At 41.4% G+C, this 24186-nt stretch overlaps 1 protein-coding gene across 1 annotated transcript in view; it reads left to right on the top strand.

The window, feature by feature from the left end:
* Window positions 1–24186, top strand: part of LOC112110664 (CLIP-associating protein 2) — a 271547-nt gene that overhangs the window by 104256 nt on the left and 143105 nt on the right. The window contains exons 9-11 of the mRNA XM_029914219.1: window positions 16375–16454; window positions 23154–23246; window positions 23655–23800. Of these exons, the coding sequence (XP_029770079.1) occupies window positions 16375–16454; window positions 23154–23246; window positions 23655–23800 (319 nt within the window). The remainder of the gene's footprint in view (window positions 1–16374; window positions 16455–23153; window positions 23247–23654; window positions 23801–24186) is intronic.

The raw sequence follows: 24186 nt of genomic DNA, 5'->3' as shown, positions 1-24186 counted from the left end.
GCCCCCTCCTCCAGCTTGCCACCAAATCTTCTGCCTTTGTGGCAGTAGTTAGTGTTGGTTTGCTTTGCTCCTGACCGTTTCTTTTGCCAACTTACTTCTTTATTCATTTTTGCTTCTCATCCTCCTTCCCTGGATGGGGTAATTAGCAGTGTAGTGGTTATCAGCCCACTGATTCTGGTGTGGCAGCCCCTCCCTTCCAAGATTCTTCAGCCCATCCCCCCTCAGCATGGATGAGCTCTCCTGCAAACACCAAGCTAAATCTAAGTGGTGGTCCATATGTGAGGCAGCATTCACAGGCTCTTCAGAAGGCAAATTATGCCCTATCTGCTCATAGAAGAGCCCTGCAGCGGGACTGGGATCCTGCAGGACCCACTACCATAATAATGGGAGCGGGTAAAATGTACTTTGTTGCAGGTGGAATTGGGTGGGCAGAAAAAACAGACTGAGGTAATTTGCGCAAAAACACTTTAAAACTTATAATACTTAAATTCAAATGAGGGCTAGAAAGAGATTTTATGTCTATTATAATAGGAGTTAAAGTATTTTTTACACGGTTTAAACCATGTAAAGATTTGTTTTATTCTTTTAATGGTAAAAATTGTCTGAATTCTGTGTGTGTGTGTGTGTGTGTGTATGTATATATAAAAATAATAAAAAGACTGTTTTTTTTTAGTAGTATGGGGGAATTTGTCTCTACTGCAGGATTTGCGGGATCTAAGGTTTTTTTTGGGTGGGAGCAGAATAAAATTGCAAGAAACAATGCTGGAGTGGGAATGGGTATTGCAGGAGCAGGATTAAAAAAATAGTCCCATGCAGGGCTCTAGTTCACAGGCAGTTGGAGCATTTGGGTAGTGAATCGGAGGATACCGTCTGGTCAGCTCAGGGTATAAGTCCCATGATAGGCCCAGGAAAAAATCCTAAGAGACACTCTGTCAATTTTTAGCAACCTCTAACAAGAGCACTTGAGTTTTTATGCCACTGACCTGACTCTTATCCCAGCGAGGTATGTCTCTTATTGGAACCAGTGGCAATAGGTTTCTTCACTACTTCCAATTGATTCATGTTGTCTATCTTCCCTTGGTTGTAATCAAAGACTGCATGTCTAATGCCCCAGAGGTAACTTGTTTTTCACCTGGTAAAGCTGTGTGATCTCTTGGATCCAAGTCATCTCTCTGCATTAGTTTTCCTACTAAGAAAATGAAGTTCATACACTTACCTCACTGTGGTGGTATGCATTAATAGTGTGAGGTACTTTAAAATACTCACATAAAAGATACTGTAGAAATGGGAAGTGGGGGTGATGTTATAAAGCTAAAAAGGCTAGTTATTGTCTAGTGCAGCTGGGATTTATTCTGGACTCTTTAAAGCTCACTCACTGACCAAAAGCAGTGACACTCAAAGCAAGGGGCCTGGCTGACCGTTTTGGGCCAGGGACACAAAGGGCCTGGTGCAGCTAGTATCAGGACTAGTTTCTCCCTTGTTCTCCATGTCCAGTGAAGGTAGGACAAGAAATAAAGAGCTTAATTTGCAGCAAGGCAGATTTAGGTTAGATAGGAAAACTTTCTAACTAAAGGGTAGTTAAGATTTACAATAGGCTTCCGTAGGAGGTTGTAAAATCCCCATCATTGGAGGTTTTTAAGAACAGTTTGGACAAACACCTGTCAGAGATGGTTTAGGTTTACTTCGTCCTGCCTAAGCGCAGGACGCTTCTAGCCTTACATTTCTGTGATTCTCAAGAGGGTCGCAATATAAATCATTTTAGAAATGAAGTTAGGATCTAGGGGAAGTTAAGATGATAATCAAAAAGTGATTTTTAAGATGTGTTATGAACTAGTAGGGCAAGAAGAAACTGCTATACGTCATTTGAAATTTGTGGTTGAAAATAGTTCCTTTTCCCGGTGGCTTACAAGATTTTCTACTTTATGTGGTTATTGGCCAGGCACAGATACTAAGAGCCTCCTAGGCCAGCTGATCCCATCCAGTTTAAGATTAGAAATTAACTAGTGTAAAACTCAAGTACTGCATGTGATTTACATTAAAAAACTACATCATAAGTTGGAAAGTCAAGCATTTCAAAGTTAGGAAATACCAGTATTAAGGTTGCCCATCTGTAATTCTCCCCTCCTCCCCTCAGGACTCCTGCCTCATGCAGTGAATGGGTGCATAATCAATACTTTTTTTTATCCTCTGCATTCGTTGTGTTGATCCCAGACTTTATTTACTGCACACCATGCAAAATCTGCACTGAATACAAAATTAATTTCCTTACTGTTTCCATGGTGTTCGCATCATAGTATCTAAGTGCTTCACAAGCATTAATGAATTTAACTCCATAACATGCCTGTTAGATTAGGTGATGGAGATAGCTGCATTTGACAGCTGGGGAACTGAGGTACAGAGTAATTGCAGTCAAATTTGTCAAGCTTCTACTAAATTTGGGTGACCAACTTGAGATTCCCAGGTCCTGATATTTTTACTTAGCATTTTATAGCTCATTATGTGTCCTAAGCACAGCTCCAAAGGAATGCTGAAATAATGGTTTCAATTCTAAATTCTATGGGTGTGTGCTTTAGTTGTTAATGTCCCTTCTCCCACTGTCTCCCTCCCCATCACTGCAACTCACCCACAACCTTCCGCTGCTGTTCCCTGCTCCTCAGCTCCTACTCCTGCCTCCTTACCTGTCTTAGCCCTCAGCTCCTGTCCCCAGCTGCTCCCACATTCTCCCTCATCATGACTCCTGCTCCTACCCAACTTTCTCACATCTTCCTGTAATTTTTCCTCTCCCTTCTGCTATGTATTCAACACTTCCTCCTTCTCCATGCAGCCTGAATATCAACGGGGGCATTCAGAGCACAGGATAGATAGAGCCCCTGCTCTCAGGTTCTGTGCCCAGTGCCACAGCTTCCTGCAGCAGCTGGGATGAACAGTTGCAGGAAAAGTCCTACTCTGCCTTTGCTGCTCTGGGATTCAGGATGCTCAGTCACTCTGTGGGGATGGTGCATCCACAGTCTGGTTGGCACATGGGAACTGTGAGGGAACAGGGCATGTCCAGTGCAAGTGGAATCTGTAGAGAAGTTAGTTGGCAACCTCTAAAGTCTCTGGAGAGCATGAGTGAAATCAGATTTTTCAGATGCTTATATTTGAGAGGCATTTCACAGGAACAGCCAATCACCTGCCAAATTTTCAAGTCTATGCTTTAAAGCATGAAAGTGCCTGAACTTCTCAGTAAAAATGTAAGATTTTTTTTTTAACACGGAGAAAATATATTTGTCTACAATCTTATTCTCAGAAACAGCTGAACCATTTTAGCTGAAACCTGTATCAGCCATAGCATCCAGCATGGAAAATCTCAGCCCAAATGGTTCAAATTTGGCAAAGTTATAAGCAACTGAAAATAGTCTTATAATGAGCAGGGTTGGGCAACCTTAATAGGTGTTGCTACCTGCATTGCCTATAGTAACTAAGGCCTGGTCTACACTACGACTTTAATTCGGATTTAGCTGCGTTAATCCGAATTAACCCTTCACCCGTCCACACTACAGAGCCAGTTAATTCGAATTAAAGGGCACTTAAAATCGATTTCTGTACTCCACCTCGACGAGCGGAGTAGCGCCTAAATCGATTTTGTTAATTCGAATTAGGGTTAGTGTGGCCGCACACCACCGAATTACTGTGGTTAAAGTAATGGGGTAGTGTGGCCGCACACCACCGAATTAATGTGGTTAAAAACCGAATTAATGTGCTTAGTGTGGCCGCTCACAATCGAATTTATACAACCTGTTTCCCAAATTCGAATTATCTAAATTCGGATTAATCCTGTAGTGTAGACATACCCTAAGATTACAACATTGGGGAAGAAATGTGTATAAACTCAGCTGAACAAGTTCTTGCTATTAATTTTGTTTCACTTAGGTTTAAAGGTGGTTGATTTTATTTATGTTCGATTTTTTTTCTTAGAGAATTAAACCAGAGTGTAAAAAGTGTTTACACAACACTTTCAGTTTAACAGCATTGGTTTAAAATTGCACCTTTAGCTAATCCGGTGCAAGCTTATTTTTAAGCAAGGCCTTAGACAAACATAAGGGCTAGTCTACCAATGTAATTTACTTGGATATAAATTGAACTGGCTTTTAAACCAATATAGTTAAACCAATGCAAAATGTTCTGTGGACACTCCTATATCAGTTTGAATGACTTATTAGGTTTATCTTAAACCCATTCCTAACTGACTTATACTAAACTGAAGTAAACCACTCTTACATAGAAGCATCTGCTCAGTCTTTAACGGATTTAATTATTTCTGTTTAGATTCATGCCTGAAGTTTTACTGATGCCACTTTCTTGCATAGAAAGAAAACTTGTATAAGAGATGCACTAGTTGGGGCAATATCCAGTCACTAACATGCAAAATGTACAGTCAAAATATATAGCAGTTCCTATTTACTGAAGCTAAGTCTATGCTATGATCTTTTGCTGGCATAGCTGCACTGGTCAAGGATGTGATGAGGTGTGATCTCTGACTGACATAGCTGGGCTGGCAACAGCCCTTAGTGTAGACACAGTTATTCTGGCAAAACTGCTGCTCATATAGCTTATTGCGCTCTTGTGTGTGTGTTTGGAATAAGCTTTACCAGCAAAAGCAGTGTTTTGCCAGTGTAAGCTATATGCACATTAAGGCCATGTCTAAACTATGGGTGTTACAGCTATTTAGCTACAGTCATGTTATGCCACTGTAATGTAGGTGCATCCTACAGTGACAAGGGGGTTTTCTGTCGCTGTAGGAATTCCACCTCCCTGAGCAGCGGGAGTTAGGGCAACAGAAGCATGTCAACCCAGCCATGTCTACACCAGGGTTAGGTTGGCATAGCTACGGCACTCGGGGAAAAAGAACGAGGAATACTTGTGGCACCTTAGACTAACAAATGTATTTGAGCATAAACTTTCGTGGGCTAAAACCCACTTCAGCGGATGCATGCAGTGGAAGATACAGTAGGAAAATATATATGCATAGAGAACATGAATTTTTCATATTCCTGAGTGACATAGCTATGTCAGTCTAATTTTTTTGTGTAGACCAGGCCTAAGAACATTTTGCTGATACATTATTCTGGTATAGCTGTACCAGCAAAGTTCTTTTAGTGTATACCTGGCCTGTGTGTTTTTGCCAGAGTAAAAATGCTAGGTTACAAAGTAGCAGCCATGTTAGTCTGCATCTGCAAAAAGAACAGCAGTACTTGTGCCACCTTAGAGACTAACAAATGTATTTCAGCATAAGCTTTTGTGGGCTACAGCTCACTTCTTCAGATGCATAGAGTGGAACACACAGACAGAAGATATTTATACATACAGAGAACATGAAAAGGTGGAAGTACGCATACCAATTGTAAGAGGCCAATCAATTGAGATGAGCTATCAGTAGCAGCAGAAGAAAAAACTTTGAAGTGATAATCGAGATGACCCATAGAAGGTGTGAGGAGAACTTAACATGGGGGGAAAAAAATTCAATAAGTGTAATGACCCAACCATTCCCAATCTCTGTTTAGGCCTAAATTAATTGTCTAATTTGCATATTAATTCGAGTTCAGCAGTCTCTCTTTGGAGTCTGTTTTTGAAGTTTTTTTGTTGCAAAACTAATACCTTCAAGTCTGTCACTGAGTGATTAGAGAGGTTGAAGTGTTCTCCCACTGGTTTTTGAATGTTATGATTCCTGATGTCAGATTTGTGTCCATTTATTCTTTTGCGTAGAGACTGTCCAGTTTGGCCAATGTACATGGCAGAGGGGCATTGCTGGCACATGATGGCATATATCACGTTGGTAGATGTGCAGGTGAATGAGCCCCTGATGGTGTGGCTGACGTGGTTAGGTCCTATGATGGTGTCACTTGAATAGATATGTAGACAGAGCTGGCATTGGGCTTTGTTGCAAGGATAGGTTCCTGGGTTAGTGTTTTTGTTGTATGTTGTGCGGTTGCTGGTGAGTATTTGCTTAAGGTTGGGAGGCTGTCTGTAAGTGAGGACTGGTCTGTCTCTCAAGATCAGTGAGAGTGAGGGATCATCTTTCAGGATAGGTCGTAGATCTTTGATGATGCGCTGGAGAGGTTTCAGTTGGGGGCTGAAGGTGGCGGCTAGTGGCGTTCTGTTATTTTCTTTGTTGGGCCTGTCCTGTAGTAGGTGGCTTCTGGGTACTCTTCTGGCTCTGTCAATCTGTTTTTTCACTTCAGCAGGTGGGTATTGTAGTTTTAAGAATGCTTGATAGAGATCTTGTAGGTGTTTATCTCTGTCTGAGGGATTGGAGCAAATGCGGTTGTATCTTAGAGCTTGGCTGTAGACAATGAATCGTGTGGTGTGTCCTGGATGGAAGCTGGAGGCATGTAGGTAAGTATAGTGGTCAGCGGGTTTCCGGTATAGGGTGGTGGTTGTGTGACCATCGCTTATTAGCACAGTAGTGTCTAGAAAATGGACCGCTTGTGTGGATTGGTCTAGGCTGAGGTTGATGGTGGGATGGAAATTGTTAAAATCATGATGGAATTCATCAAGGGCTTCTTTCCCATAGGTCCAGATGATGAAGATACCATCAATGTAGCGCAAGTAGAGTAGGGGCGTTAGGGAACGAGAGCTAAGGAAGCGTTGATCTAAGTCAGCCATAAAGATGTTGGCATACTGTGGGGCCATGCGGGTACCCATAGCAGTGCCGCTGACTTGAAGGTATATATTGTCCCCAAATGTGAAATAGTTGTGGGTGAGCACAAAGTTCAGTCACCAGGTTTGCCGTGATGGTATCGGGGATGCTATTCCTGATGGCTTGTAGTCCATCTTTGTGTGGAATGTTGGTGTAGAGGGATTCTACATCCATAGCGGCCAGGATGGTGTTTTCTGGAAGATCACCGATGGATTGTAGTTTCCTCAGGAAGTCAGTGGTGTCTCGAAGATAGCTGGGAGTGCTGGTAGCATAGGGCCTGAGGAGAGAGTCCACATAGCCAGACAATCCTGCTGTTAAGGTGCCAATGCTTGAGATGATGGGGCGTCCAGGATTTCCAGGTTTGCTTAATTTTATTATTGTACTTGAATTTTAATCATGGTTTTAATGTTGTAATTGAACAGACCATTTCATTAGGTTCCATAGAAACCATTCCTTTCAGAGGGCAAGGGATTCCCATGTTCATAGTTTTTAAATTATTAATTTTTTTTTCTTGAACGTAGAAAATAGACTTTTCATTTAAATAGTTCAGTATTATGAAGGCAATTAATGGTTTCAAGAGGGCTTATGTTTAGATTTGCACAGATAACAGAGCACCTTTCTTGACTCTATGGTCAAAATGCTGTTTCTTTCTGGCATGTCAAACAGTTTTTCTGACTTAAGTGAGCCCTAGAGGCATGTATATTAAGTGACCTTTGATTGAACAGAATTAGTGGAATATTGTTCCTTAGACCCCTTATGCTGGTCTTTGAGACTGAAGCACATTTGTTGTTTTTGTCATGTATCCTGTGGTTAATGCCATATTCTGCCATTTTATGTTTTTAAATGCAGGGCCACAGATCATCTTTAAGCACATTTTACAACAGTATGTCAGATGTGTTGGCTACCTGCTTTTTCCTTTCTGATAGAAAGGGGCTGGTAACATCATCTCCGTCTTTTAAGATTGCAAGACACTTTGCATTATAAGACCCATATTCAGTTGCTTATAACTTTGCCAAACTTGAATAATTTGGGTTGAAATTTTCTATGCCAGTTGTCTGCCTCAGGCTGATTTATTTATTTATTTTATTTATTTTTTTAATGTCAGCCAAAATGGTTCAGCTGCTTCCGAGAATGATGGTGGGGTAAAAATGATAGGGAAAACTTTTGTTTTTTAAAATATATTTTTTTAAAAATCTGGTGTCTGCCCTTGGAAAGCTCCAGGGCCCCCATGCTTTGGAAGAGGAGCTTGAAATTTGGCATTGGGGTGGCCTCTGTCAGGGATGTAAGATTTGCCATCCCTGTGAAATCCATCCAGATCTGGCCAAGTTACAAGCCTTTGAAAAATTGCAGCTAGCATATGCTCAGTAGATATTTTCTAGAGCTTAAAAGTCAAAATCTCTGTAGAGTCTAGCCTCACTGAGCATGCTTCATCCCCTCACAGCTCCTAGTGTGAACTGGGCAGTGCATGCAATGTCCCCCTAGAGTAAGTGAGCATGCTCCAGCCCACGGCTACAGGGGTAAAGCCTAACTTCTGAGTAATGGCTGCTCTCAGCTGAATTGGGGCCAGACACCAGAATTGAGAGCAGGGAGCTTTTATCTAACGGAAGCACCCAAATTGTTGTGATCCTACCATGTTTGTGGAGTCAGCAGGCATCCATCACTGTGCTGTCAGTGATCCCCACTGCCGGTACCCAGGCAGTGTGGAAGAGGAGGCAGTCTAATTCAAATGCTAAAGAGACAAGAGCTTGACATAAGGCATTATAAGGAAGGGCCGGGGAATAGATTGGAATAAGGCGCCCGGGGGCAGGGGTGAAGACTGGGACTGGAGCTGGCGGGGGACAGATTTTAGGTCTGGAAGCCAAGGAGGGAAATGAGGGGAGACAATGATTGTGTGAGGGGAAAATGAATTGAGAGCAGCTGAGGAGGGAGAAAACTAGGACTGGGAACCAGTATTGGGAGGGAGGGAGACTGATCTGACAAGGGGTCAAGGTCCAAGGGGGAACTGGGACTGGCAGGGAAAAGAGACAAGGAGCTGGGGGAGGCGAAAACACAGAGATTGGATGAGAAGCCCTCAGAGGGAGACTGAGACAGTGCATGCCCTTAATTACATGTTCACATGCTATTTTTTCTACCCAGCTTTGGGGATGAATCACAGTAGTGTACTGAAAGAGACTATTGTCTGTAGGATCCCTGCCTCAGTTGTTGCAGAAGTTGGAAGGTGTATAGTGAATGAGGCACAGGATTGCATGAAAAGAAAGGATGGTCTTATAGTTATGTCAGTTGAATGCCATCCTGGAGAATTTGATTCTATTCCTGCCTCTGCCGCATATAACTTTTGTGATTCTGGGCAAGTCACTTAAAAATTATCATACAATTAACAATCACTTGTGAAAAGTTCAGTTTAAGTGCCCAACTTAGGACCCTAGGGTCTGATTTGCAGACACGTTGATCATTCACAGCTGCAATTGAAGTCAGTGGGAGCTGTATTTGAACATATTAAGGTCCTAAGTGTCTGAAGTTGTGCACCCAAAATGAATGGATACTTTTGACCCTGATCTTTGTGTGCCTCCGTTTGCCATCTGTAAAATGGAGCTAATACCCAGTCATCTCACAGGTGAGTTGTGAAGATAAATTAATGTTTGGGAAGCACTCAAATACTGTGGTGATGAGAATTATAGAAAAAACCTATGAAGAAATTAATAGCTCTGTTTACAGCCCAACATTAGTTACTTCGCACTATTCAAAGGCTTTGAGCCACATATAGAATATCGAAGAGGAAGCAAAATATTGAATAACTTCTCATTAAGTGGGCACTGTCTATTTTGAGGACTGACGGAGGCAGGAGTTCTATGGAAAAAATAGTATGTAATGATGTAATTAGACTATATAATAATGCATATGTACAAGAGTACCAAATTAAGGTTGAATTTCTCAACTTTTGAGTGCTTAACTTTGCAACTTCAATAATGTTCTTTGAAAGTTGTGTTCTTGCATGTAATTTATGTGAATGCACCAAGCCCTTCATCGTATATCAAGTTGCTTTAGCTGATTCAGAGGTTATTTAAGAGAAAACTGAGAACTTTTGGAAATATGAAATCAGTGTTCAGTACATACTTTAACTACTCCATACTTCCCAAAAGCCTGTGAAATAGGCTTGCAGTTTGTTCTGAAAGTCAACAAATTTGGTCCATTTCAGACCAATGGAGAATGTAGCTCCAGAGCCTCCATTAATTGTATCTGTGGTGGCATGGCATATAGAAATGGGAGTTCTCTCGAGCAGGCAAAACTTAATCCATTTAGGATTTATAGGCCAAAACCAACATCTTAACTTCCACCCTGGAATCAAAAGTTCAGATCATAAGAAACTTGTTATGTATGTTAGAATAATAGAAGACTAGGGTTGGAAGAGACCTCAGGAGGTCATCTAGTTCAACCCCCTTCTCAAAGCAGGACCAACCCCAACTAAATCATCCCAGCCAGGGCTTTGTCAAGCCAGGCTGTAAAAACCTCTAAGGATGGAGATTCCACCACCTCCCATGGTAACCCATTCCAGTGCTTCACCGCCCTCCTAGTGAAATAGTTTTTCCTAATATCCAACCTAGACCTACCCCACTGCAACTTGAGGCCATTGCTGCTTGTTCTGTCATCTGCCACCACTGAGAACAGCCTAGCTCCATCCTCTTTGGAACCCCCCTTCAGGTAGTTGAAGGCTGCTCTCAAATCCCCCCATACTCGTCTCTTCTGCGGACTAAATAAGCCCAGTTCCCTCAGCCTCTCCTCATAAGTCATGTGCCCCAGCCCCCTAATCATTTTCGTTGCCCTCTGCTGGACTCTCTCCAATTTGTTCACATCCTTTCTGTAATGGGGGCTCCAAAACTGGATGCAATACTCTAGATGAGGCCTCATCAGTGCCGAATAGAGGGGAATGATCACGTCCCTTGATCTGCTGGCAGTGCTCCTACTAATACAGCCCAATATGCCGTTAGCCTTCTTGGCAACAAGGGCACACTGCTGACTCATATCCAGCTTCTCGTCCACTGTAATCCCCAGGTCCTTTTCTGCAGAACTGCTGCTTAGCCAGTTGGTCCCCAGCCTATAGCAGTGCATGGGATTCTTCCATCCTAAGTGCAAGTCTCTGCACTTGTCCTTGTTGAACCTAAAAAGATTTCTTTTGGCCCAATCCTCCAATTTGTCTAGGTCACTCTGGACCCTATCCCTACCCTTCAGCGTATCTACCTCTCCCTCCCCCCCCATCTTAGTGTCGTCTGCGAACTTGCTGAGGGTGCAATCCATCCCATCATCCAGATCATTAATGAAAATGTTGAACAAAACCGACCCCTGGGGCACTCCGCTTGATACAGGCTGCCAACTAGACGTCAAGCTGTTCCCACTGAGAGAAACTAATAAGTTGGCTGTTGTGTTCTTCAACCAGTTTTTAAGTGTATTTAAGGTGTGTTATTTAGAGTGTATTGCAGTTCTAGTGAGATGAGGAAGACATGAATTCCAGTAGCAAGGTCTCCATATGAAAGAAATAGGTACAATGTTCTAGTCAGACAAGATGGAAAAAAGCATTCTCGTCATCGCTTCTGTGTGGTTGTCTAATGTCAGCTAGGAATGAAGAAATTCCTAAACTGCAAACTACTGACAAATGACAGGCACATAAATTCAGTCAGAGGATTAGATATACTCTTGCTATATCTTCCTGTTGCTTCACCCAAACTGCCAGTATCACCGCAGTCTTGGCCAGATTGAGCTTCAGGCAGCCAGCCTCCATTTGCATTCCAGTCTCTGACAGACACTGGGCCAGATGTTTGACAATACTTGTTGAGTTAGGTGAGATACAGATAGAGAGCGTGGTGTTTTCAGGGTACTGAAAACACTGGAGCCCACACCTTACTAACCCTCTCCAAGTACACGTTGAACAAGGGGGGCGAAATAAGATGTGGAACTACAGAACCATTAGGGATGAAGAGCAATTGTCCAATACCACTCTCTGGCAAAGTTCATTGGCATATTTATCTCTGCATTTGGGAATTACATTTTGGGTTGAACATATTTCTGATTCCGGGAACTCTGTTTTTAGGGTGACCATTTAAGAGGGAAAAAATGAGTTAGAAATAGTTTCAAGGACTACAGCTGCCCTAAATTCCACTACCAATTTTTGTGCGTTTTCAGTTACATTTTCCTATTTAAAAGATTTTTTCACAGATGCATCTATTCAAACAGGAGATACTGAATAAAGAGGATACAGTGAAACTAATATCCAATGATGGTATATATATGCAAAGTAAAAACAAACAACTTTTTTCTCACTTTTATTACAGTACTCTTCGGTATTGTGACAATAATAAACTATTTTTGGACAGAAGTGTGGTTTTTTAAATTGACTCTGTGCATTTATTAAAACAAAAATGTTACCAAAAAAGTCACTCATGGATTGACATGTCCACTGACCTTTTCTCATGTATTGAGCTCCGTTTCTGAAGTTTTTAGCGGCAGCTAGAGCTATGAAGCTATGATGGCAAAACTCATTCCAGTACTCAGTAATCAGAGGTTTCTTTCTCTGCAGGAGCTGGGCATAGCAACTCTAGAACTCCCATTTTATTTGGACTATATTTGCTTTTGGAGGAACTCAGGAGAATCCTTCCCACTTCTTTTCACCTTTCTCCTTCTCCGCCTCTGTACTGTTGTCATCGTCCCTCTCTTTCACCTCACGGCAGGGAGCCTCTGTATGGGGAAGCTGTATAGCCAGCATCAGTTTGGTAGAGAATGGACAGTCTTATCAAAGGCAGCTTTTATGTAACAGAAGCACCCAAATTGTTGAGATCCTACCTTGTTTGTGGAGTCAGCAGGTATCCTTCTCACAAAAGGTTCAGAAATTCCTGCATAGCACTCAGCACATTTTTGTGATTGAGTCTTTGAAAAATAGTGTGTAAACTCAGAGCCTTCCATGTTGATGGCAGAACAGGTGAAACGTACTTCAAAGGGAGAGCCCTAGAGACACAGAAAAGGCAATAAATCTGGCAAATCTGGTAACTTGAAGAGGATGGTTCTTCTAGTACTGTCCAGGAAGTAAGACTTGCTTTCCTCTTCGGCCCTGTGTCAGATCCGAAGCACCTCAGGAGCCATCTCCATTCCTGAACAACAGCCTAAATTATGCTGACAAACCTTTATGGCAAAAGCAGGATTTGTTCCTGGTGCTTCAGCCTGCTCTTCAAATGCTACTAATATGTAATTTGGGTTAGAGTTATGGACAACCAGTTGATCCATCAGTACTAGGACTAATGAATTCCTTAAAATACCAAACGCTAAAACCTCTTAGGGCTAGTCTACACTGACAGTGCTAAAGCGCTGCTGCGGCAGCGCTTTAATGTGGCTTGTGTGGTCGCGGCAGAGCGCTGGGAGAGAGCTCGCCCAGCGCTCTAAAAAACCCACCTCTACGAGGGCATAGCTACCAGGACTGGGAGCGCGGCTCCCAGCGCTGGTGCACTGTATATCCTGGCGCTTTACAGCACTGAAACTTCCTGGGCTCAGGGGGGTGTTTTTTCACACCCCTGAGCAAGAAAGTTGCAGCGCTGTAAATTGCCAATGTAGACAAGCGATCCTTATTCTGAATAAACTTATTTTCCTAAATCTAAAAAAAAAAAAAAAAAAAGCCCTCCACACACTCAGGAAGTGCAGCAAGAAATTCAAGATGCATAGGAGCTCCATCTCTAATTCTTCACTTCTGATTTAAAGAAATTGTCCGTTTTCAGGCACTGAATAATCTGGAGCTAATGCTTAGAACAGGCATTCCTGTTCCCAGTAAGAATGAAGATGACCAGCCAAGTCTCCCTGGTCTTGGGTGTGAACCAACTGCTGAGCAAAATTCGAACAAATTCCTCCAACCAGGATTACTTTCTCTGAAGCAACAAGAATGATCCAAGGAAAGCAATCAAATCAGAATGGGAGCAACCAGCAAAGGGTAGGCAAATGAATAAAGTAGTGATGAAGTTTTACTCATTCTAAAATTAGTCCTGTCCCTGACCTAAATTACAAAATTACACCTTGCTCTGGCAGCATCAGGCACGGAAATTATTACTCCCAGAAGGAGAATTCTTGCCAAAGGACCAAAACAGTTTTGACTTGGTTTTCTTTTATGAGGCACCTGCTAAGTGTGTGCAAGCCTCATCAGATACTTTCTAAGTAAGGGTAATCATGATCTAGTTTGAGATTCAAAAAGAACTATTGCTGCCCAAGGACAAGCTTTTAGGCCATCCTTATCAAAATCTCAATCACAGCATAATATGTCATGAATGCCACAATGAATTCTATCAGTTTTCTTACATGGTTGTGGTTTCTAACACTGTAGCTAGGAGATACTTGTGGCTCCAGGCATGAAAGAAAAACTACTTTTCTGGGTAATTAGTGAGCTTCACACCATTTCTGGGAAGGACGCTTCTTGGGATTCCTTCCTAGACAAAGTGGTAGGGGGGAAATTTAGGAAAAAATATTTGATACAATGTCCCCTATTACCAACACTGAACAAGGAAGAGTACAGTCCATGAATTAGAACTGTTATAATTTTCTGCCTGCACATTCTCCGGATTCAACAGAAAGAGTAGACTCCCACTGGAGGAAGATAAGGAAATGTAGATATTATTAGAGGAATGCTGAAGACAATCAGTTTTCAGCCTCCAACCATTTGGCATCGCTGCTGTGCTCTTAGTAAGGACCCTTCTCACAGTTGGTCCAGCATACCAGCTATTGTTACCCAGAAAAATCAAAGTGGAAATAAGAATCAGTCATTAACCAGTCTCCAACTCTCTTCTTAAGCTAGTAGAAAAATTTTGGTCCCATTTAAAGAAAGGTGAAACTTCTTGTATCTTAATGCAGTTCTGCCAAGCACTTAATTGCAGCTCATCCTGAATACAGTAATCTGATGCTTCTGTCAGGCAATAATAGCATCACACCAGTATTAGTCAGAAGGGTAGGACCAAGGGAACCAGACTGCACCAATAAAGTATGTACCTTTTCCAAAGGGCCTTTGACTGCCTGGCTGAAAAAGGGATGGGGCTATTGCTTTTGGGTTACAAGTAGCAAAATAATACTTTTTATGTGTAAACTGAGTCTACAGTGGAGTCACATCTTACGTGGGGGTTAGGTTCTGAGATCAGCGTGTATAGTGAAAATTACCATAAAGTACAGTACACACTGTATACACTAGAACAGGGGTCTTCAACCTACGGCATGTGTGCCAAAGGTGGCACGCGAGCCAATTTTTTTTTTTTTCTTCAATGTCAGCCTACAGGTCCCGGCTGCAACTGAGCCCGCTGCCGGCCTGGGGTTCCGTTCACTCAGCCGGCAGCGGGCTGAGCGGGCCGGCGGCCGGGACTCCGACTGGCAGGAGCCGGCGGACGGAACCCCAGACTGGCTGCTCAGCCCGCTGCCAGTCTGGGATACCAGCCGCCAGCCCCGCTCAGCCCGCACTATTTAAATTGTTGTTTCTCTCTCTCTCTCTCTCTCTCTCTCTCTCTCTCTCTTTTTTTTCTCCCAGCACGTATAGTTGAATTCGCGCAAGTTAAATGCGCGTATGATGCAACCCTTCTGTATGCTGCTTTTCTGCTCCACATCAGATATTGTCTCTGCTGTTAGTTGGCTATTGCTACAAGAACAATATTTGTTGGCATAATTCTGAAAAAGGAATGTTGATAGGAACCTTATAGAGTTACTGTTTGAAAGTGTTACTGAATAATTTTATTTTGGTAACAAACTGCAGAAGCCCTCTGTAAACTGTGGTACATCTGACCTTTGAAGTAAAATTTTAAAGAAGAATAAGTAGATAAGCTCAGACAGCCTTTTGAGCACATGGTCAGATTGTTAGTTTTAGCTTGTTTCTTAAACTTTTTGTTTGTTTGTTTGTTTTCACTTGTGTGTTTGTGTTGTTGCTGTGTATTGAAATGATCACAATTAGTCTAGTCTTTCTACATGCAGCTTTCCCTTGACTTCAGTGGGCATTATGGAATGGCTGCAAGATTGGCCCTATATTTTGAATCTTCATAGCAGGGGAATTACTTAAAATGAAGATTTACTTTAAATATGATTTTTAAATACACTATTTATTGATTGTATGGTACATGTTCAAGGAAAACCTGTTTTATTTCAGTAGATAGTGGAGGCATTCTGTACAAGCCTGTTGTATGGTGATGGGTTTCCGTTGTTTTTTTTGGCAGAAAATGTGGTTTCAGCAAAAATGAATGTTTTCACTGTAAAATGTTGATGGGGGGGGGGGCGGGGATTTTTTCTATGGTAAAATTGAAAAAATATTTTATCTTAGGTTAACAAATTTAAATGTTTCAGTTTGAGGATGTTGAAACATTTTGTTTTGGTTGAAAATGTCAGAAAGAAATTTGACATTCCCAGATCAAATTTTTTTGTAACTTACTATTTTGTGAAAAGTTTTGATATTTTGATTCTGTCCAGATTAAAGATGAAAACAGATGTTAGAATATTAAAATTTCCTATATATTAGAAATTCCATGTTTATCAGTTCTATTAAAATTTTCAACCTGCCTTACCAGGTAATAAAGATTACACAGTAACTAAAGTTAAATATAAATTGAATGTATTTGAACTGGAAAATCTTTATATATTTGAAATGTATTAGACACCATTAAGCAGGTTTTTTTTGTTTGTTTGTTTTGAAACTTACATAGGTGCATCTAAAGAAGGAGGAGCTGGAGCTGTCGATGAGGATGATTTTATTAAGGCATTTACAGATGTTCCTTCTGTACAGGTAAGACATTGTAATTTGTGCTCAATTTTATTTTCAGAAGAAATGTCTTATTTTTGTGTGTTTTGATTTGCAATTCTGTGTCAACAAGCTTCTTTAATCTTTAATTTTTTTTCTAATTATGCTTTGTTTTCATGAAATGATCAGCCTTTAGCTGGGTATTGTTAAATTTTCCCCTTCAAATTATTGCCAGTGCCTGCACATACATATTAAAAATGAGTGTTGGCTTCTGTTATATTTTTAGGCTAGAATTAGAAGTTAGCCGTAAGATTTGTTCTGCACTGAACTTTGGTATATTGGTCTGCTCTAGGGCATTAATATTATTTCTAATGTAGGCAAAGGACAGTTTGTGCTGAGTGTATTAAAAAACCCAAAATAGTGGTGGTGTTTTTTAACAGCTTTCTTGTGTAATTTGAGTCATGGAGGGTTTGATTTTTTTAAAATAAGTTGACAAGAGGTTTGATTCACATTGCTAATTTCCTTTCTGTTCTTTGTGAATAGTGGATTAAAATTTACCAAGATATTAACTTTAGGAATTGTTTAATACACTCATACAATGCCTGTGTTTACATATGTTGGTTATTACTTGCATTCAAAATGAACATGTAAACTTTCTGTGCCATGGTCCTTACCATGTGAATAGGTACCCTCTTTTTTTAAAAAAGTGAAAATATATATTTTTTTGATACAGCAGCTAATCATGGAAATACTCGCTTTGGAAATAAGTGCAAATGTATAATTGAGTCCAGTTTTGCGTCATAATAGGATCGATTCCATCATCATTGCATTGTTCCTGGTAAATAGTGTCAAATTAGTCCTTAAGTTTTCCATTGATGGTTATTTCCCAGCCTCTCTTGGAAACTGTTTGTTTCAACTATTAGTTACTAATTAACCTTTTATTTTATTTTCAGGTTCAAGCCTATTATTATTGTCTTAATCTTTTCCCAGTAACTGCTGAGAGAAGTGACCTTGTTCTCATTGAAGTGTTATTTTACATGTTTAATGCTGATACATGATGTGAATGAAAGACAGACATGATTTTATGGAAAATCTAGGGTTGTAACTTTATTAAATGCTGAACTAGACAAATGGTTTAAAAAGCAAGGCTAATGTTTTCAAAGTTGGGTGCCTAAAATTTAGGACCTGAATCCAGCACACCCAGATAGATTTTCAAAAGTGCTCATTTCTAACAGAACTCTTTTGAAAAGTCTAGACTCTTACCTGGGTGCCTAAATTAGGGGTGCTGAGTTCTTTTTGGTATCTGACCTTTAATTAAGTGGTCTGAATTATCAGAGTGCTGAACTATAGATATTTGGTGCTTCTTGTGGTTGGGCCGTCTGTTAAGTACTCTCTTGTTGGAAAAAAATTACCTAAACCCCCAGCATATAGTAGAACACTAAGAACTCATTGCAGGCTGTGATTGCCATAAAGGATCCTCTGTATGACTGATCCACAGTGGTATATAGTGTTCCTTCCATATGACAACACAGCTGTTTGTTAGGTATACTTCTGGGGACATCTATAGGCAAAGGTGCAGCTTCCCATTTTTGTGAAGGGAATAGTTTATTGCAGGTATCTCCATAACACCCTGGCCCCACCCTTAAGCAAATCTTTACAGAATTTCAACCCTTATGCTGCAAGTTTTTTTTCCCCCTCTCGTTTACATCTTGCTACTGCATGGATGATTTTGAATGCAAATACACCACTCTTTCTTACTAGCATTTATCCCCAGTATGTTGGCAAGGGCCATGCTCCACAGCACAAGGTGTGGTCAGTCTATATTGGTTCTATAACACAATCCTAGACAGATTCTTCTAATCACTCAAGAGTATCCAAATGGTAAATGTCAGAATCTGATTGAAACAGATCACCCTATACGGGTTGTGCAGGTCGGGATAGCGGTTCATGATTTTAGCATATATGGAAGCACCTCATGGAGCAGGCTATGAGGCTGCATTCGTATCCAGGCCAGGAGACCTCCTGTATAGTGGCCTTAGATTGCAAGCAGCGTTGCTCCGAGCATGAGCTCTGGAGTAGACAGTAAGACTGTTAAGCCTAGGAAATCCTTGCACAAGAGCAGGCAACGTGACAATAGATATAAGGACGGATCCCTCCCCATCTCAGTCCAAGGGTGAGTCCTTGTGCGCAGCTCCTAGGGAGTTAGGTCCGCATAAACCTGCCATTCAAGAAGGCAAAGTGCGAAGGAAGAAAGATCTGACAGTCCCAGTTTTGGCTCCTTCCCACAAGCCAAAAGGCGGATACCAACCAGACCCATCTGGGAGTTCCACCTTGGTTCTTCATCCAACGGTTCCGACATACTCTGTATGGGATCCTTTGAGTACTAGACCAGGATCTCCCAATCCATTTCTCAGGGGCTCCCCAGACATCAGGGAGGATCAAAACCTGTACCTCATTTGAAGATATTTTCACTCTGTTATAACCACAATATCCTCTTTTGTTGCTCCTGGATCTCCTTGGAGACATCCCTACACCTGAAGAAATCACCTTGAGAGGAAGAGAATCCTCTCCTAATGTGTCCACAACTCATAACATCCTCCCGCTGGTATCAATGTCACCACCAGTAGAGCAGGAGCCTATTATTTCATCAAGAAAATCTGTTGTTCCAGATGATACTTCCCCCCCACTCTGAGGAAAACAGCGCTAGACAGAACCCACAGGAGGTACTGGATCAATCTGCCTCCTTCAGAATACGGCTACCCAGAGAACCACTTCCCAGCAGGGAAGTCTGGCTGGCGACTCTATTTCTATTCCGTCTTCTTTCTTCCTTGGGAACCTGTGTCAATCACGAAAAGGCTACTTTAATACCCACAAGATCCATAGATTTCATAGGAGCGATCTAGACTCGACTACAGCAAGAGTCTGTTTCCCCATTGGGAGATTTGATGCCATGAATGATCTGATAAAGCTGGTCACTGGAGAAATTCAGGCAGGAGTTCCTTTCCTCACACCTTCACCTGAGAAGACTATCGTTACACATGGGGAGCCAAGATGAACAATCCTACTGCACAAGGCACGTGGACTCTTCAGGAGGCCAGGGTGCATATCAATTTACTAGAATTCAGAGCGGTCCATTGGGCCAGCAACACTTTCCTGTCACTCGTCCAATCCTGGCCTAGCCAAGTAATGTTGGATAATGTGACGACTGTCTTCTACATAAACAAACAAGGGGGAGCAAGCTCCCTCCCTCCGTGTGTAGAGATTGACTATCAGAAGCCACATAACCCTCTCAGCAGTATACCTACCATGTGCATGGAATGCACTAGCAGTCAGTCTCAGTAGGCATTTTTCCACAGGCCACAAATGGGAGATTCATGATTCTGTTCTGAACAAGATCCCCAACCAGTGGGGAACACCATTTTGGGATCTTTTCATCTCTCAAGAGTACAAGGAACTACTCCTGTATTGCGCTAGAGCAACTCTGGGCTGCAACTCAAAGGATAGACCACCTCAGATACACCTTACCTCCCATCCCCCTAATATAGAAAACCCTGTGGAAGAACTGCCACAACAGAGCTTGGGTAAGCCTCATTGTGCCCAATTGGCCAAGACAGTTCTGGTTCTTGGAACTCCTGAGGATTTCAACCCATCCTCCCATCAACATCTGACCACTTCCAGATCTGCTGACACAACACAATGCTACCATCAGGCACTGCAGCCCAGGACCACTACAACTCAAGGCCTGGTATTTGAATAGGGATCAGATGCAGAGCATACATGTTCAGTGGCAGTTCAATCCATTCTTAACCAAAGGAGGAAGGACTCTACCAAGAGAAGCTCTTTGACCAAATGGAAGTGCTTCTTTTCTTGGTTACAACACCACCAGCCATCTCCAGATCCACTGGAATCCCTGTTTTTGTAGAATACCTGCTTACCCATAAGACATCAGGCCTCTCTATAGTTCCCTGCAGGTCCACCTTGCAGCAATAGAGCTTTTCATCCTCTAATTGAGGACTATCTGTACTCAGTCAATGATGAGTAGATTCCTGAAGAGACTTATTAGAACTTTTCCAGCAATGGTGAAACCAACACTTCAGTGGGACCTCAACCTCATGTTTTTGGTTCTTACCAAATCTCACTTTGAATCATTAGCCACCTGTTCTTTGTCCCATCTCTGGGTGAAAGTTGTTTTCCTAGTCACCATCACATCAGCCAGGAGGGTGAGCAAGCTGGGAGCACTCATGGTAGACCCACCATACACCATCTTCCATAAAGTCTGTCTTTGCCTCCAACTGAAGTTCATTCTTAAAGTCATTTCAAAGTTTCACATGAATCAGACTATTCACTTATCGGAATTTTTCCCTGAACCATATGCTCTAATGCAGAGAGAAGGCTTCCAGTCCCTAGATGTCTGATGGCCTTTTATCTACAGAGAACAAAAGCAATTAGAAAGACACCTAGGCTTTTTATCACCATAGTAGTGATATCAAGGTGTAAAGGCCTATCTGTGCAGAGACTCTCTAAATGGATCTCAGGCTGCATGAAGGAGGTGAAAGTCCATTCAATTAGAGCTCAAGCAACCTCTGCAGCATCTCTGCAAAACGTACCTTTACTAGATGTATGTAGGGTGGTGACCTGGAGCTCCATACATGCCTTTACAAGACATTACGCGTTAGTTACCGGGGTGGCCAAACTGGCTCGTGAGCTGCATGCGGCTCTTTTACAGTTAGTGTGGCTCCTGCCCCCATTCTCTGCATACCAGACTGGGGGGGAGGGCGGGCTTGGGGCTTCCGCCAGAAATGACTGGTGCCTGCTGAGGGTGGGGGGCACAATTAAAAGGTTCAGGCCCCCAATAACTTGTCTCACACCCCCAGTCTCACCTCCCTCTTTCGCTCAGCGTTCCTTCCGCTCCCAGGTGTTAGCTCTGCGTGGAGAGATAGCGGCAAACAGCTGGGAGCTGCACCTCTGTTTTAGCTCCTTGGGGAGAGGCAGCAGTAAAAGTAGTGGCTCTCCCTGCAGCTCCCAGCTGTTTCCTGTTGCCTCTACCTAAGGCACAGCCCCCAGTTTGCCAGCTCCAGTAGCTGCAGTGCAGGGAGGGGGCCGGCAGCACATGACCCCACATGTCCTCCTCACACATTGTCTCTGGCTGAAGCCCCATGGACAGCAGTACTACAGACAGTCATATCATCTGCAGCCTTGCGCCCACCTCCTGTTTGACTACTGCTTACTAATCTCTCTCATGTGGAATATACAGGGATTGTCTCTCAAAGAAGAAATGGATGTTACTTACCTGTAACTGGAAGTTTTATAAGATGTGTGGTCCCTATCTGAATTCCACTGCTCTGTCCTCTCTGCCGAGGATCATGACCAGATCCTTGGTAAGAATAGACCTGGAGAGGCATTGGTCTGCTCTGCTGTTTATATCTTCAGTTCAGAGCACAAGGAGATTAGCTCCCATGTGCGCACCAACGGACACGGCTTACTAAAAATGTCTGGACTCAGACACATGTGAATACAAATAGGGACCACACATCTCATAGAACCTCTGGTAACAAATAACCAACCTCCATTTTCAAAATACTACCATTTTCCAACAACAACAAAAATTTGTCAAAAAATTATTGCAAGTTGCTTAAGAGGAACTTAATCGGAACTCTGTCTCTGACCTGCTTCCCTCTGTTGGCTGGAGAAAAACCGGAACTTCAATTTAGTATGTTTCATGAAGGCAGAAAGGAGCATGTTCTGGTTAGATCCTAGAGAATAGAGAAGGGTATGTGAGTGTAGAGAAATCAGAAGGACTTCATTAACTTGATTGTATATGAAAGTGGGTGCTTTCAACACATAAATTTCCTTAAGCTTCTAATTTTCCTCCTTGTGAAATCTTCCTTATACATGAACACTGGAATTGACAACAGTAGTTAACAAGTTGATTATTGTTTTGTCGAGTTGTTGGTTTGTTTGTTGGTCAGTCAAACTTTGTTTTTGTTTTTTCAGGTGAAAAGGTAACCCAAACTGTGAAAATAGAGGCCTTCTTCAAAATGTATTTTTTTAAAATGTAATAAATGTACTAAATGCATTTATTAAAGGAATGTACAAAAGGAACATTGAAAAAAACCTAATTCTAGCTAAGCATCACTGGGATACATATTCCTCACATAGATGTTACTGAGATTCTTAAAGTATTTTTCAAACAAATTGTTGGTTTTATTTGTGTTGTAGAGTGCCTAGCAATTCAGTCAGGGCTCTATTGAGCTAAGTACTATATACACATAAGAAAAAGAAGTCCCTGCTCCAATATTATTTCCATAGTAGAACAATTTTATATACATACTGGGAAATTAGATTGAAATTTAATCACAATAACATATTGACCTATTGCCTAAACATTTCACTCACATTGAATTGTAGCTGAATCAAAAAATTAAATTACTAAAATTAGTAAATCACTGGGGTTGGTGATTTACTTGTTCTATAGACTGAGACTGAAATCTTTCCTGAGATAAAATGTTTATCACAAAATCAATGTTACACTTTTATATTTGGAAGGCCTTGAATGACAGTTGTGTATATAAATAAAAATTTGTTCTAAAATGGAAACTCTATTACAATCTGGCTATGTGGAATTTTGTCCTTAATGTTTTCAAAATTCTAGTTCAGTTGTTTTTTAAATGTAAGACAGTTGTTGTCCCTTTCCTCAGGTAAACATGGAAATATTAAGTCTATATATTATTTGTTTTTAAACAGATCTATTCCAGTCGAGAGCTTGAAGAAACATTAAACAAAATCAGGGAAATTCTCTCAGATGATAAACATGACTGGGATCAGCGAGCCAGTGCGGTATGTTTTTTATCCAAACAGATTGTCCAAACGTTGTTCTAAAAAAGCTTTCACAAAATGAAGTATTTACAATTGAGATTAATTCAAAAAATTTTCATATTAGATACACTTTTAAAGATGGAATTGTTTCTCATATTTTTATATGGTGGTGATGTATCATTACAATATCAGTTTGAAAAAAATAACTAGAATATATAGAGAAATATATTTCTAACGGTGTTTAAGTGGTAATTTTTCCAAAGGACCTCTTCTGAATCTCAGCGTGTGTATGCACAAAATTATGTGCGCACACACATATGTATGTGCCTTGCAGGTAGCGACACTTGCCTGTAGGCTTTACATATTTTAAAACCTCTGTCTCTGTGCAGTCAGGACTATTGATAACTAACTGTCTTAATTTTGTTGTAGCTCAAGAAGGTTCGATCGCTGCTTGTTGCTGGAGCTGCACAGTATGATTGCTTTTTCCAGCATCTACGGTTGTTGGATGGAGCTTTTAAATTATCAGCTAAGGATCTCAGATCCCAGGTGGTTAGAGAAGCATGCATTACTGTAGCGTAAGTACTTGCTTGGTTTTTTATTACCTTGGTTTTTAATAGCACTAGATCTAAATAAGGTATATGGCTAGCAACGTCAAGATTTTAAAAAAATACATCTCAGCTGTGCAAATGCTCCATCAGTGTTGCAGTTCCTGTGTACCATACCTGGTTGGAGGGTGAAGTCAGGATTTCAAGCTGTAGAACAATGCATATAATCTAAGGCAGCACTCTTCATTGTAATTGCGAGTATCTTCCATGATGCAGAAGATACGTTATACCTTGGCTGAATAAGACATCAGCTTGAAAAGAGAGCGTTTATATAAAAGAGCAGGGGAATGTTTTAGTAAGTGAAATATTTTTACACTTAGTAATTTACTAAAGCTGTTCTGAAAAGGTATATGAAT

This window comes from Terrapene carolina, unplaced genomic scaffold (assembly GCF_002925995.2).
Source record: "Terrapene carolina triunguis isolate 2854851 unplaced genomic scaffold, T_m_triunguis-2.0 Scaffold33723, whole genome shotgun sequence".
NCBI lineage: Eukaryota > Metazoa > Chordata > Testudines > Emydidae > Terrapene > Terrapene triunguis.
This window is presented reverse-complemented; position numbering and strand designations above follow the sequence as displayed.